Raw genomic sequence first — 13600 nt, forward strand, 5'->3', positions numbered from 1 at the left:
CCAAAAAACTCCTGACATGAAAATGATTCTGTTAACTAGAACTTTCCGGTAATGCCTTTGCTGCCATTTTGACTACTCTGAATGGGATCGGTGATTTGACTGTATGCCTGGTCTTACTGATTGCTGTGTGTGTCTCTCCATCCCCGAAATGCTCCTACCCGATAACTAAGTGACCCTAATCCCTGTCAGGTGCTTGGGAAGGCAGAGGCCGACCCGCCGGGCGGCAGTGAAGCCCTCACTTCATAGAAGCCTAGTCTTGGGCGAAGGGGACCCGGTGCCCCTGCCCCGGGTTAAAGGGAAGAAGGGAAAGGAGTGCATACAATCAGCTGGGAGCGCCGGGCTGGTGTGGGGCTGCAGGTACAGACCGCTCCACCACGCTGCCTCTCAGTTGCAGTCCTGGGAAGATGGTTAGCTGGGCAGGGAGCCCAGAATCATTCCCCGGGCTGGACTGCTCTCTGTAGCCCCAAGAAGAGAAGTATCAGTGTTTCTGGACCGGGAATGTACGTGTCGTACAGAGGTCTGGGCAGCGCAGGCACGTCTGCAGTGTCTGCTGCCGTTCTGGCAAACCTCTAGAACCACACTGGAATGGACAAGGGGAGGAATTCGCCCTTTAGCCTGGGAAAGTGATGTCCCAGTGGCCTGTCGTGGCCTTCCTCAAACACTGAAGAGCTGTCCCATGGAAGAGGTCTTCAACTTGGCAAGGGGACACTGGACAAAGTGCAAGGAACCAGAGACCGTGTCACCTGGTAGACATGGCAGAGGCCACCCAAGGGCCCTCGAGCCCCTTGTCTGCAGAAGCACAAAGGCGTGGGCTGCACATGGGCTGTGCTGGCATTACACATGGGAGGGAAGCTGGCCTAGGTCACTGCCAGGCTCGCCTCCAGCCCCAGTGCTTGGGACGGTCGATTTTCGTCCCTCGGAGCTGGGCAGAACACCTCCCATCGCCCAGGACCTGTGCCAGTAGTCTGGGTCGTGAAGTCTTAGGACACAAAAAAAACAATGTAATCTTAGTAATTTTTCTATCGATTACATGTTGGACTAGCAGTATTTTAGATATACTGAGTTAAATAAATATATTGAAATTTGTTTCAATAATTGCTGTTTTAGAATTCAGGGGGGTTTTAAAAATATGAAATATTTTCTCAGCCCTGGAGACTTTGATTAAAGATGGGACCATCAAGCTCAGTCCCAAGTTTGCATTCCACAGGGTCAGGCATTCACTGAGCCCTTGTGACATTTTATCCTGCCCATCTGGAAGGCTGATAAGGCATACACCTTATTCCTCAAGAAAATTTATTAAATAAATAATAGGAAGCTTTCGTTCAGGATGAATGACCCTGTTAAGACTTTGACGTGGTCCCTCCCAGGAGACTGGAAGCGTGTTGTCCGTGAGCGTTTGGCGGCTGCTTAGGCCTGGTGTGACGAAGCTGCAGACTTTCTGCTGAGGTATAAGAGGTATTACACGCCTCTAATCCCTGATAATTCTGCCTTGCTTGCAGCTCCTTTAAATTAAATGTGTGGTTTTAAAAACCTGGAAAGGCCTGAAGATGTGGGGAGGGCAGGAATGACATTTTTCACTGTCTGTTTCCTGAGAGAAAGCAATGTTGCATCCTCAAAACAACATCTGTCAGGATGACTTTCATCAGATTAAGTCAGTCCTTAAAGCCCACATCACAGCTTACAGATTCTTGGGAATGTAGGTTATGCTTCGCATGGAACCCACACGAAATTTAAAATGCATGTGTTTTAGCAAACACAGCTTTGCGAGCGGACTCTGTCAGGGTGTCTCGTTTGTAAATTTCTGTCTAAGCTACCGTATCTCAAAGGAGTTTAGAAAGTTGTCACTATATAGATGTAATGAACAGTCGTTTACCAATTTAAGATGCTGTTAACTGTAGATGGGAAAAGGCATTGAGCTCGGGCCGTTGGCCAAGCCTGAGGACAGCCTGCCACACATGCTCCGCCACAGTCGGAGCCGCGTGAAAATAAATACTGCTGTTAGACGGGAGGCCAGAGGCCAGCCTTCTGCCATCTTTGCACGGATGCTGCCATATGTCCTTATAGTTGATTACGGCCTTTTCAGCTTTAGAGGAGAGAAGAAGACCTTTCTGGAGGGAATTTTATGTTGTAAAGACCTTGAATGAATGATCAATGCAGATTGATATTTATTATTCCTTACTGCAAGGAAGCTGATTCTTAAAATTGGTTGCTAAATCTAAACCACAATGAGATAGCACTTCACACCCGTTAGTGTGGTTACTACCAACAAACCAGAATAACAAGTGGAGAGGATGTGGAGAACCTGGAACCCTTGTGCACTGTTAGTGGGAATGCAAAATAGTGACACTGCCGTGGAAAACAGTTTGGCGCTTCTTCAAAACGTTAAACACAGAATTACCTTAGAAGCCAGCAGTTCTGCTTCTGAGTGTGTCCCTGAAAGAATTGAAAGCAGGGACTCAAACAGATGCTTGTACACCCATGTTCGCAGCATCGTTAATTACAGTAGCCAAAAGGTCCATCAGTGGATGACTGGAGAAACAAAAGGTGGTCGAGCCATACAACGGAGTATTATTCAGCCTTTAAAAAGGAAGGAAACGCTGGCACCTGCTACAACATGGATGAACATTATGCTAAGAGAAATAAGCCAGACATGAAAGGACAAGTATTGTGTGGGCCCCTTATAGGAAGGACCTAGAATAGTTCACTGCATGGGACAGAGTGTGGAGCAGTTGCCAGGGGCTGGGGAGGAGGGGGTGGGGTCTTACTGCGTAATCGGTAGAGTTTCTGTGGAGGATGATGAAGAAGTTCTGGAAATGGACAATGGTGATGGTTGCATAATGTTGTGAATATGCTTAAATGCCACTGAATTGTACAATTAACAATGGCTAAAGTGATAAATAAAATTTTTAAAAAATTAGTTGTTTGCTGAGCTAGCTGGGCTTAAAGCAGACTGGGAAGGGAAGGGAGGGGAGAGCTCACACTGTCTTCAGAAGGGCTGTGTACCTAGAGCTGCCCAGACCTGACGCAGGTCCACAATTCCTGAATGTTGTTTTATAAAAAAAAAGTGCAATCTAAAGGCAAGACCCTCCCCTCGGACGAGCTGGGTCTGCAGGGCTTTCCCCTCTTTTCTCATCAGTCCCCACAGTTGGAGGCCCTGGGGAGCAGTGGTGCAGATGACGTCTCTGAGATCTAACCAGTGCCCCCTCCTTGCCCCAGGTTGATTGGGCGGAGGAATGCACAGGGCTTTGGCTGTCCCAGAAGCCAGCTCACTATCCTGCTCCTCGGCCAGGTTCAGCCTCTGGGGGTGCGCACAGGGCAAGTGCACACCCTCTCCATCCTCAGTCCCTTTGACCTGGCCCGGTCACAAACGACACATCCAGCAGAAGGAATGGAGGCTCCCATGGCCAGGACACGGGGTTGGTGTGGCTGCAGCAACTTCCTGGGCCGCATTCTCCCCTACTCCTGTGCAGCTCCCTGAAGACCCCGGTGGGACCCACAGTGTTAGAACAGCACGTGAGGTGTCTTGGCTGCTGCCCATCAGTAAATGTGTGATACGGGTATGCACTGATAAGATACAGAATGTGTTTTAAGACATATACCAGAAAGAGAGGTTTGAAAAGAGGATACTTGAACTCTTAGTTCTTAATTGTTTAGTATTAACTTTTTTTTTCCCCCTGAGGAAGATTCACCCTGAGCTAACATCTGTTGCAAATCTTCCTCTTTTTTTTTTTTTGCCTGAGGAAGATTGTTTCTGAGCTAACATCTGTACCAGTCTTTCTCTGTTTTGTATGTGGGTCACCACGTGGCCGATGAATGGTGCAGGTCTGCACCCAGGATCCGAACCCACAAACCTGGGCCGCCAAAGCAGAGGACACCAAACCCAACCACTATGTGACGGGGCCAGCCCCAGTATTAACTTATTTTTTAACCTGTATGTTAATATAAAATTTTAATATTTCTACAATTTTTCATGTTTACCATTGCCATATTTCTTTGCAAAGGGTCCGCCTGGGGTATATGCATGACCCTGGAAGCCACTGCTCTAGGAACTTTGTCATTTGTTCCCTTTTCTCACCCCTAACCAAGAAGAGGTTCATAAATTCCAGGTATGATGTTTCAAAAATCCCCCCATCTCAAACCTAAATAGCCACTTTGTACAGAACATACGTACCATAAACATCTGGCTCACAAAGCAAGCCAGCACCCAGCTCTCCCCAACCCATCACCCCAACTGTTGTCAGAAGCATGTTCCTTACTCAGAGCCCACCTGCTGGTCGTTGATGTGCTCTCCCTTGATTCATGGGATCCAACGAGTGGTGTGACTCAACAGCTTAAGTAACGACGTGTCAAGGGGTCAGAGCCTCTGGAAGATTAGGGGTTAGCGAGAAGCATGATCGACTGATTCGGTTGCAGTTTTCCTATAGTCCAGTTCTGTGTGTAAATGTGTGTGTTTGTGCGTTTTATACACATACTAATATAGAATTACAAGTGATTTTAACTTTTTTTTTGCTTGTCTGCTTTTCAACAATGATTGTATACATATATATATATGTAAAGAAAAAGAATATATATTTACATGCATATATATAAAATGACCCAAGCTTCCTCTGCCATCTTTTGGGGCTCACTTTGGGATGGGGGGTGGCTAATCTCCCCTATTTTGTGTTTATTCTGACTAGATGCACTCTCTGTGGGTGACTTTCTCATCGTGTTCTTGCCAGGTGAAGGAGCTTTCTCTATTTCTGCCTTTCGGAGCCTTGACTTAGGTTACAAAACCCATACGAAGCGGAGAGGATTGAAGTAATCGTGCACTCTTGGCCCAGAAAGAAGGCCATGCCTTGCTGGAAGGCGGTGCTGCATAGTTAGTTATGAGAATGGAGCCATCCTGACTTCAGGCTCTGTCTGCATTTTTAAAGGAACATTCAAAACTTAAGAACCTTTTGTGCTACCATTTCTGTATTCCTTTGCAAAACATTTATACAATGTTAGAATCCAAAACATGGTTTCCAAGCTTTGGGTGGAAAACCCTTGTGGTGACAACTCTGGAGGCCGAGCCTGTGGGTGTGGAGCAGCGTAGCAGGACGTGCTGGCATTCCGGATGAATCCAGTCATCCTACACAGGGCACTCACGCTTGAGCTGAGCTCACCCATCTCCAGCTGGCTATTGAACCTGTAGCCAAATCATATTTGTAGTAAAAGAAAAGGAATCCAACCCAGTTAACCACATGTCAAAAGCTAAATAAAACCAAGGTCACGTAGGGGACATTTCTGCACAGCTTAGTAAGATTTGAAGTTTCTTAATCTCCTGGAGTAAACAGAAATTACTTGGGGTAGTTTCAGGTGTTTTTGCTAAACTCTTTGGCTGTCAACTGTGAACCTTCTGAATACTGGGACTTTTGCCTGCAGCAAAACAAAGCTAAGACAAGTGGTTTCCTTCAAAGGACCCCCAGCAGCCGAGCAGAGCAGCAGAGCTGGTGGGGGCGGGCCGGCAGCTCGCGGGATGGAGTCCGCTGTCTGCCCAGCAAGACTGGCCACAAGCAGAACTGTCCACCTCCTCGAGCTGCCCCTGTCGCACTTTCCTCCCAGGCTGGCCTTGCGTTTGCCTATTGCTCCCGGGTCTCCCCACCTCTGGTCGAGGCCTTTCAGAGGTGTGCACACCTGTGTACTACCTGGAACTCTGTTCTGACGTTTTTAAACTGACACATGCAGCCATTACAAAAATGCGTAGAAAAGCATATAATAACATGGAAGTATGCTCACCTTCCTAAGTATAGAAAGCAGATTACAAAACAATATGCCTCTTTTTGTAAGAAAAAAAGAAATTTAATAAGAAAACAAGTGTGTCTGTCTCTCCATAGAAAGGAAGACTGAAAGGATATCCATCATGTGTTAACAGTTATTACCTCCTGGTGGCACAATTACAGGTGACTCGGGGGCCGGCCCCATGGCCAAGTGGTTAAGTTCACATGCTCCACTTCGGCGGCCCAGGGTTTCACAGGTTTGGATCCTAGGTGCGGACCTGGCACCACTTGTCAAACCGTGCTGAGGTGGTGTCCCACATGCCACAACCAGAGGGACCTACAGGTAGAGTATGCAACCGTGTACTGGAGGGCTTCGGGGAGAAGAAAAGAAAAAGAAAGGTTGGCGACAGATGTTAGCTAAAGTGCCAATCTAAACAAAAAAAGAATTACAGGTGATTCTTACGTGTTTTGGCTTGTCTGCTTTTCAACAATGAACGTGTAATGCTGTGGCCCTGTATTTCATCCCCTCAGCTTTGGTGACAGTGTGGGCGAGCTCAGTATGATTTAAGATGTTAAAAATGGCAATAGCTTTACATGGGCCTTACATTTTTAATACTTGGGGTCTCATAGGGGCCAGGAGCTTTGCATTGGCTCTGGGATCTCACCTGGTAGAAGCGGCCAGAAGCCATGGTCTCCGGGAGGACTCTGGAAGGGGTCCCCTCAGCCTGCAGGACGGGGAGGGTCCTTGGCTGGAGTCTCCGTGTTCATCCAGCGTGACCCTGCTTCTTTCCTGTTTCAGAGAAGCACCCGTGTCCATAACCTCTTAAAGCCGAAACTGCTGGGCTTGCCCACAGTCACAATTTGATGATGAGCCAAAAACAAAAACAAAGAGCAAGTGCTTTTCGGCGACTCGCCTGCTGTTTGCTACAGCCTCTTTTCCTCTCTCGCTCTTGTCTGAAGTCACCTCAGGAGACGGGGGCCTCCACCGTGTCCTGTGCCCAGTAACACGGGAAGAGGTGTGCTTCCCGCTTCCCCCTCCTCCTCAGGGTCGCTTTGTTCCACTCCCTGAAGCCAGCCTCGTCCGCATTCACGGTGCCCACTGTGTCCCCATCCTGCGAGTTGTTCTGTTGACCCATCTTTTTCCTTTTTGTTTTCCAGTCCGCCCAAACCGACCGTGTTCATCTCTGGTGTTATCGCCCGGGTAAGAGCCATGTCATCACAACGTGGCCTCAGCGTGCACTCTCTTGCTTCCTTCTGTCTTTGTTAATCCCATTCATCCAGTCCGGGCTCTGGTGGCTGAGTTGTCTCATGTCCATGGAGTGTGTGTCTTCCTTAGGCGTGTATGAAACCTTGTCAACAGGGGGCGCATGCGTGAGCTGGAACGCCTCCTCTCCTCCTGCCTCACCCACCCCCTTCTCCTATATTCAGCCAGGGGTCGGCCAGCCACCCACCGGCCAAGTGTTTCTCGGTGACCTGTGAGTGGAGAATGTTTTTACACTTTTAAATGGTTGAAAAAATCAAAATAAGAATTATATATCATGACGTGAAAATTATATGAAAGTCAGATTTCGGTGTCCATAGATGAAGTTTTCGTGGCATGTGGCCACGCCCATTCATGTGTGTATCATCTGTGGCCACTTTCACGTGATAGTGGCGGAGCTGAACAGTTGAGGCAGAGAGTAGAACCCACAAAGCTTAAAATATTTACTATCTGGCCCATTACAGAAAATGTGCGCTGACCCCTAAAGTCAGGTCACACCCTTTATGTTTCAGCAGCCCCCTCTTCTGGGGAGACCCAATAGTTCATTTTAACCACAGACCTCCCACCAGCAAACTCCCCTTTTGGGGATGACACACGGATACCAGCCATACTTCTGTGGCTCACAGTACATTTGAGCCCTTAGCATGCGACGTGTAAAGGAAATGCCATTGTTGGGGACAGCTCACCACAGCCATCCAGAGACCCTCAGACAGACAGGTGGCACATCTACTACATGTAAGGAAATGAAATGCCCACACAGGTCCCAGGCCGCCCAACGCCGGTTGGCTCAGCATGAGCCTGCCGCGTCTCCAGCCTGCCAGTGGAGGCTGGTCCCTAGCCCCCGCCACATGTGCGGTGTCAGCACGAGAAGGCAGTCCCTCCCTGGAAAACAGCCAGGTGGCTTCTCTGAGACTCTGGGTTGACTCCGGCTCTGTCTCACGGCTGTTGGCCCTGCCCTATGCCTTTCCTTCCCGACTGGGGTCCCGGGCCCAGCTCACCACTGTGGTGGCAAATCTGAATTTAAGACCCTGCATTTGATCCTGTGTTGCCCCCAGCTCAAAAGATCACAAGAAAACTTCTAGCCTAAGAAAGCCACCAACACAGTTAGTGCCCAGGGAATCTTATGGTGACCTGATCTCATGGTCACCTGAAGGCAGAGACAGTGAGCATTCTTCCCTTCCGGGTGGTACGTGGGCCTCAGTGCCTGCTTCTGCTCCCCAGAGAGCTCCAGGACCCCTCCAGGCCCAGGAGACAGGCTTCCACCGGCCGAGAGACTCCCCATCCCACCCTTACCCTGCAAGGAAGCTGGCGGACGCTGGGTTGGGGCCTTGCTCGTGCACTAGCCCAGCTGTCCCCTGTGCTGAGCCAGTGCCTTCTGTGTCTCCTGACAGGGCGACAAAGACTTCCCCCCGGCGGCCGCCCAGGTGGCTCACCAGAAGCCCCACGCCTCCATAGACAAGCACACTTCGCCAAGAACCCAGCACATCCAGCAGCCTCGCAAGTGACCGGCGAGGACACAGCACCCTCACCAGCCGCGCCTCGGTGCCCCGACCTTTGGTGTTTCCCCGGCAAGAGAACTGGCATTGTCTTCAAAATCCTGCTCCACTGGGAAATCTAAGACAAAGCAAAGCGCCCCTTCCTTTGCCTTAAATTTCCATATCTAAAACTAGAAACAGATCAGACCCCAAACTTTGTTTTGTGGGAGTCCTGGCTGGTGCCTTATGAGGATCATTGTGCCCCAAAAGTGTCATTAGCAGAACGGGCCACACCCTGAGTAAAATGAACTTGTTCAGAATTTAGCTTTAGTTCCATTTCAGCCATGGCCCAAGTCCCTCCCCGTGGCCTTAAAAGCCAGAGGGCACAGACATGGGAGGATAAGAGGAAGGTCAGAAAGGCGCCATGGACTCATGCTTCTTAGTAACAGGACAAGTCTTAGCACCTAGGGGAGGGTAAGAAGGGCAGGTGCGTATTACAGGGCAGGTGTCAGAGGTGGAGCAGGGGAGACTCGAAACAAACAGCTACGCTGAGCCTGCCTCCGTCCCTCTGGGATGAGGGCTCACTGCCCAGGGCGACCCCAGCGCTCCCAGGAAAGCCAAGGAAAAGCGCGCATCTTTGAAATGGCCCTTTTGTTCCAGGAGTCGTTGTGCTGAAAAATTAGAATGTAGGTAGTTTGCCCAAAGTGGGTACTTCTGGAATGGGTCCCACGTCCCACCCTGCCTAACCATCCACACAGGCTCCACTTGGAAAACCAAGGCCATCCTACATTTTTTCAGTAATCGCCTCTAGAGCTGCCTTTGAGTTCTGGAAGTGATCACTGACCAGGCAGAGGAATTAGACGTATAGCCAATTCTGGAACAGCAGAGTGAAAGCATTGAATCCCGGAGAGACCAGATGAAAACCTGCCCTTTATTTCCCTAGGGAACAGTAGAAACACCACATTCCATTTGAGCTAGAAAAGCCTGTTTGTCAATCAGTCAGACTGTCCAGATTCCTCTGCCCGAGAGCCATTTGCCTGGGCCCGTGTCCTCTCAGGCACGTCATATCATTCTCCCCTTTCTGCACGCACTTCCGGCCCAGAGCCGCCCTGGGCTGCTTGCTGGCTCCCAGCTCTATAGTGCCTGCTTTCCTGAAGAGCCGGAGGGCTCGTGGACTCAGATGCTAACTTCTTCCGGAGCAGATGCTTTTGGAAAAGATGGGCCCCAGCTGTCTGCTTACCAGCAGCGGCCTTTGCTGCCGGTCAGCAGTGGTGCCAGGAGCAGCCTGCCCCCCACCAGCCTTTTGATGCCGTTATCAAATCCACGTCTGCCCAATGGTAAGAGTGGTACAGACCTAGTCAGACCCACCTCTGGCTCTTCCCTAAGGGAGAAGCGCACACTGCTTCGAGTTCTAGGGCAACGTTTGGTTTCCCATCTCACCGACTCGCGGAAGCCAGGTCTAACGCTCAAGGTGCCGTGTTGTCACATCTGGTATTTCTTAATTGCTGAGATGGTGGTGTAAACTGACGCTGCTTTTAGCAATGCAGACTGGGTGGGCCGCGCTGCCGTGGGCCCACCGAGCAAGCAGACTCCTCCTGGAGCCGGCCCCTGAGGAGAGACGTGCAGAGCAGGCAGCGCTAAGGCTGACCTGTGCAGACCGTTGTGCCCTTCACTGCAGAAATTCAGACGCATCCTTGATACTTCCCAGCTCTGGGCCAGGAGCACCATGCTGTTCCCCAGAGTCACTGTTCATGTGCTGTGAGCTACGTCTGGCGTGTGTCTGTGGGCTCGAGATCGTTGGAAGCAAAATGTTTTCCTGAATGAGTTTATCGATTGTCAACTTCAAGAGTAATAACGATTATAATAAAGCTCCTGCCTTTCTTCTCATGGTTTGTTTTTTCTTTTCTTTCAGAGATTTTTCTTTTACATTTCACCAGGCTTGCCAGATGGTTTCTGTAGGAACAGGCATGCGCATACCTGATGGGTGTTTTCACAAATTGTTTCCCAGACACAAAGTCAAACTACTGGACCCCGGGCCTCTCAAGTCTAATCATCTACTTTAAAATGTCATACAATGGAAAGTCTTGAGACAGTTGATTAAAGCGTCCTGCTTGGGCCTGGCAGCTGGCCCGGTGCTAGGCAGGCCCTTTGGGGACAGACTTAAGAAGGAATTAGTAGTAGGAGGCCCAGGGGTGGCTGTGAGTGGCTTTTGCTGAACAAGACATATTCACCTTTATCCAAAGGTCTCCTGTAACGCTTATGAGAAAATAATCACAACTATTAAACCTCGAGACCCAGGGCCTCACTGGTCCAGGGCGGACTGGGCTGCAGCCCACGGCCCTGAACCTGGGTGTGGCAGTCATGGCCAGTCTGCACCTGCAGCCCTGGCCTGTCCTCAGCCCTTAGCGTCTCCTCTGGGCGCTGCTGTTTGTATTCATGCCTTTGTCTCCCTGACTAACTTGAGGATCGAATGAGGGTCTTACTCATTTAGTATCACAGGGTGGACAGTCGTTCTTAGAAGTAAATGTTGGAGGACAGAAATGCCAAACACACAACAAACAGGTAACGGAATTGCCCCCAAGGGCTTTCCGAATTATTAGGATCATTGTCACCTACGTTCGTTTCCTTTTACTGCTGTAACAAAGTCCTGCAGGCTGGCTGGCTTTGCACAGTGGGACTGTGTTACTCCAGGGTTCTGGAGTCTGGAGGGTCGCAGTCCAGGTGCGGGCAGGGCCCCGCTCCCTCAGGAGGCTCCAGGGGGATCTACTCACTGCCTCTGCCAGCGCCGGGTGCTGCTGGCCGTGCTCGGGGTTCTCCAGCTTGTTGCAGCATAAGTCCAGTCTCTGCCACTGTGTCACAGGGACATCTTCCCTGTGTGTGTGTCTGTGTCCAAACTTCCCTTCTAAGGACACCAGTCATCAGATTAAGGCTCATCCTAATCCAGTATGATCTCCTCTTAACGAATTAGATCTGCAAAGACCCTATTTCCAAATAAGGTCACATTCGCGGGTACTGGGGAGTAGGACTTGAGCATATCTTTTAGGGGACACTGTTCAACCCAGGACATCAACCATATGCTGAAAAGGCAGAAGCCTTATGCCCAGCTCACACCAGGTGAATAACTCTTCATCTGATAAATTGCTTTTCTGAATAAACTTTGCCGTGAGAACGCTTCACCCGCCGCAGATTTCCTAACAGCGTTGCTGGCTGCAGAGCCACGAGAGACTGGCTGCAGGAAGCAGGGGAGGAGAGCAGAGGTGCAAAGGGGCGGGCACCTTGGGGCTGCAAGCTGTCTGCCCCCTGGGTCCAGTAGCTTCTGAGACTCAGCTCTCAACTGCACGTGTCCTGAGTTCAAAATCAGTGTTTGTAGATCCCCTTTCTTGTTTTCTGTAAGGGAGTATTCCATCAGCGGGAGTTGTCCCAGTTTACAGATGGGAAGACTGAAGCTCAGTGCCCCGTGTCACAGGTAGCGTGACATTTGTCCAAACAAGATATGCAAATGGCCAATAAGCTATGAAAAGATGCTCGACATTATTAGTCACCAGAGAAATGCAAATCAAAACCACAGCGTGATACCACATCACACCCAATGAGATGGCCAGAATCAAAAAGTCAAATAAGAACAAGTGTTGGGTAGGATGTGGAGAACTCAGAACCTTCGTGCGGCACTATTGAGAATATAAAATAGTGCAGCCACTTGGGAAAACAGGCAGGTCCTCAAACAATTAAACACAGAGTCACCACCTGTCCCAGCAATTCTATTCCTAGGTATATATCCAAGAGAAATGAAAACGGGCATCTACACAAATACTTGTACACAAATGTCCATCGCAGCATTATTTATAATAGCCAAAAGTTGGAAACAACCCAAATGTCCACCAACTGAGAATGGATAAACAAAATGTGGTATATTGCTACCATGGAGTATTGTTCAGCCAGGAAAGGAATGAAGCACTGACACGAGGTACAACATGGCTGAACCTTGAAAACATTATGCTCAGTGAAAGAAGGCAGCCACAAAAGATCACGTACTCTGATTCCATGCCTATGAAATGTCCAGAATAGGGAAATAGAGAGACAGTGGCTGCTTAGGGCTGGTGGGGGCAAGGCGGATAGGGGGTTGATTGCTAAAGGGAACAGGGTTTCCTGGTGAGATGAAGAAAATGTGCTAAAATCAACTGGGGGATGCTTGCACGTAACTGTGAATATGCTGAAAACCGTGGAATTTTACATTTTAAATGGGTGAGTTGTGTGGTGCGAGAATTGTATGTCAATAAAGTTTTTTTTTTAAGACAGTATTAGCAAGTGGCAGAGCAGAGGCTTGTATCCAGATCATTCTGACTCCAGAGGCATCGTCTCCACAGCGTCTGGCCTTGCTCTGTCCGCTGTGGTCGTGGGACTAGAGAACAGAAACCCCACGCAGGAAAAGTTGCCACCAAGATCCGATCAAGAACATGGTTTGGATGCAAAGGGCAAGAGAGTCGAGGTGATGCTGCGATTGCAAGCCTGGATGCCCAGCATGATGGGGAAGGTGCCAACGAAAAGAAGCATGGACGGAGGGAGAGTTAGCGTGGGAGGCAAGAGACCATCGGGACCAAGACTGATGTCCCATGTGGTCTCCAAGAAAAGCTGCTGAGCAGGTCTTTGATAAGGTGAGACCAGTGTGGAGAGGTGCCAGGGCGGAGGGGCAAGCTGGATCCACCTGCTGGGGGTGACAATGACAGCTGGGGCTCAGTAAGGGAGAGAGTGTGGGGACCAGGCCGTTGGGGGATACACTGAAGATGGGAGCACAGAGGTGCCAGGCAGAGGAAGAGAAGCAAGCCAGAGGGCACATGGTCATGGATTCTGGAGAGTTCTGCAGACGGGACACAGAGGCCGAGGATCAAGGAGCTACATCAGGAGACAACAGGGTTCCATCTCCCTTGGTGACCCAAGACCAGGGATGTGTGATAAGTGGAAAGACAGAAGCCAGATTTCACAGGAATCGGAACGGAGAAGCTTGGAATAAACCCTAGCTAGAAAGAGAAAGTAGGTTTGAAGAAGAAAGAGGTTTTTTCAGCATGAGCTAAACAGAGACTTGAACATGCTGTGGAGAAAAGCCCAAAGTGACTGAGTACCTAGGA

The 13600-nt window shown here is 49.7% G+C and overlaps 1 protein-coding gene across 1 annotated transcript in view; it reads left to right on the forward strand.

Annotated features, from left to right (window-relative positions):
* DAP (death associated protein) overlaps positions 1-10364 on the forward strand; it is a 65669-nt gene extending 55305 nt beyond the window's left edge. The window contains exons 3-4 of the mRNA XM_046671712.1: positions 6900-6942; positions 8394-10364. Of these exons, the coding sequence (XP_046527668.1) occupies positions 6900-6942; positions 8394-8507 (157 nt within the window). The 3' untranslated portion in view covers positions 8508-10364. The remainder of the gene's footprint in view (positions 1-6899; positions 6943-8393) is intronic.
* Positions 10365-13600: the final 3236 nt, after the last annotated feature.

This window comes from Equus quagga, chromosome 9 (assembly GCF_021613505.1).
Source record: "Equus quagga isolate Etosha38 chromosome 9, UCLA_HA_Equagga_1.0, whole genome shotgun sequence".
Lineage (NCBI taxonomy): Eukaryota > Metazoa > Chordata > Mammalia > Perissodactyla > Equidae > Equus > Equus quagga.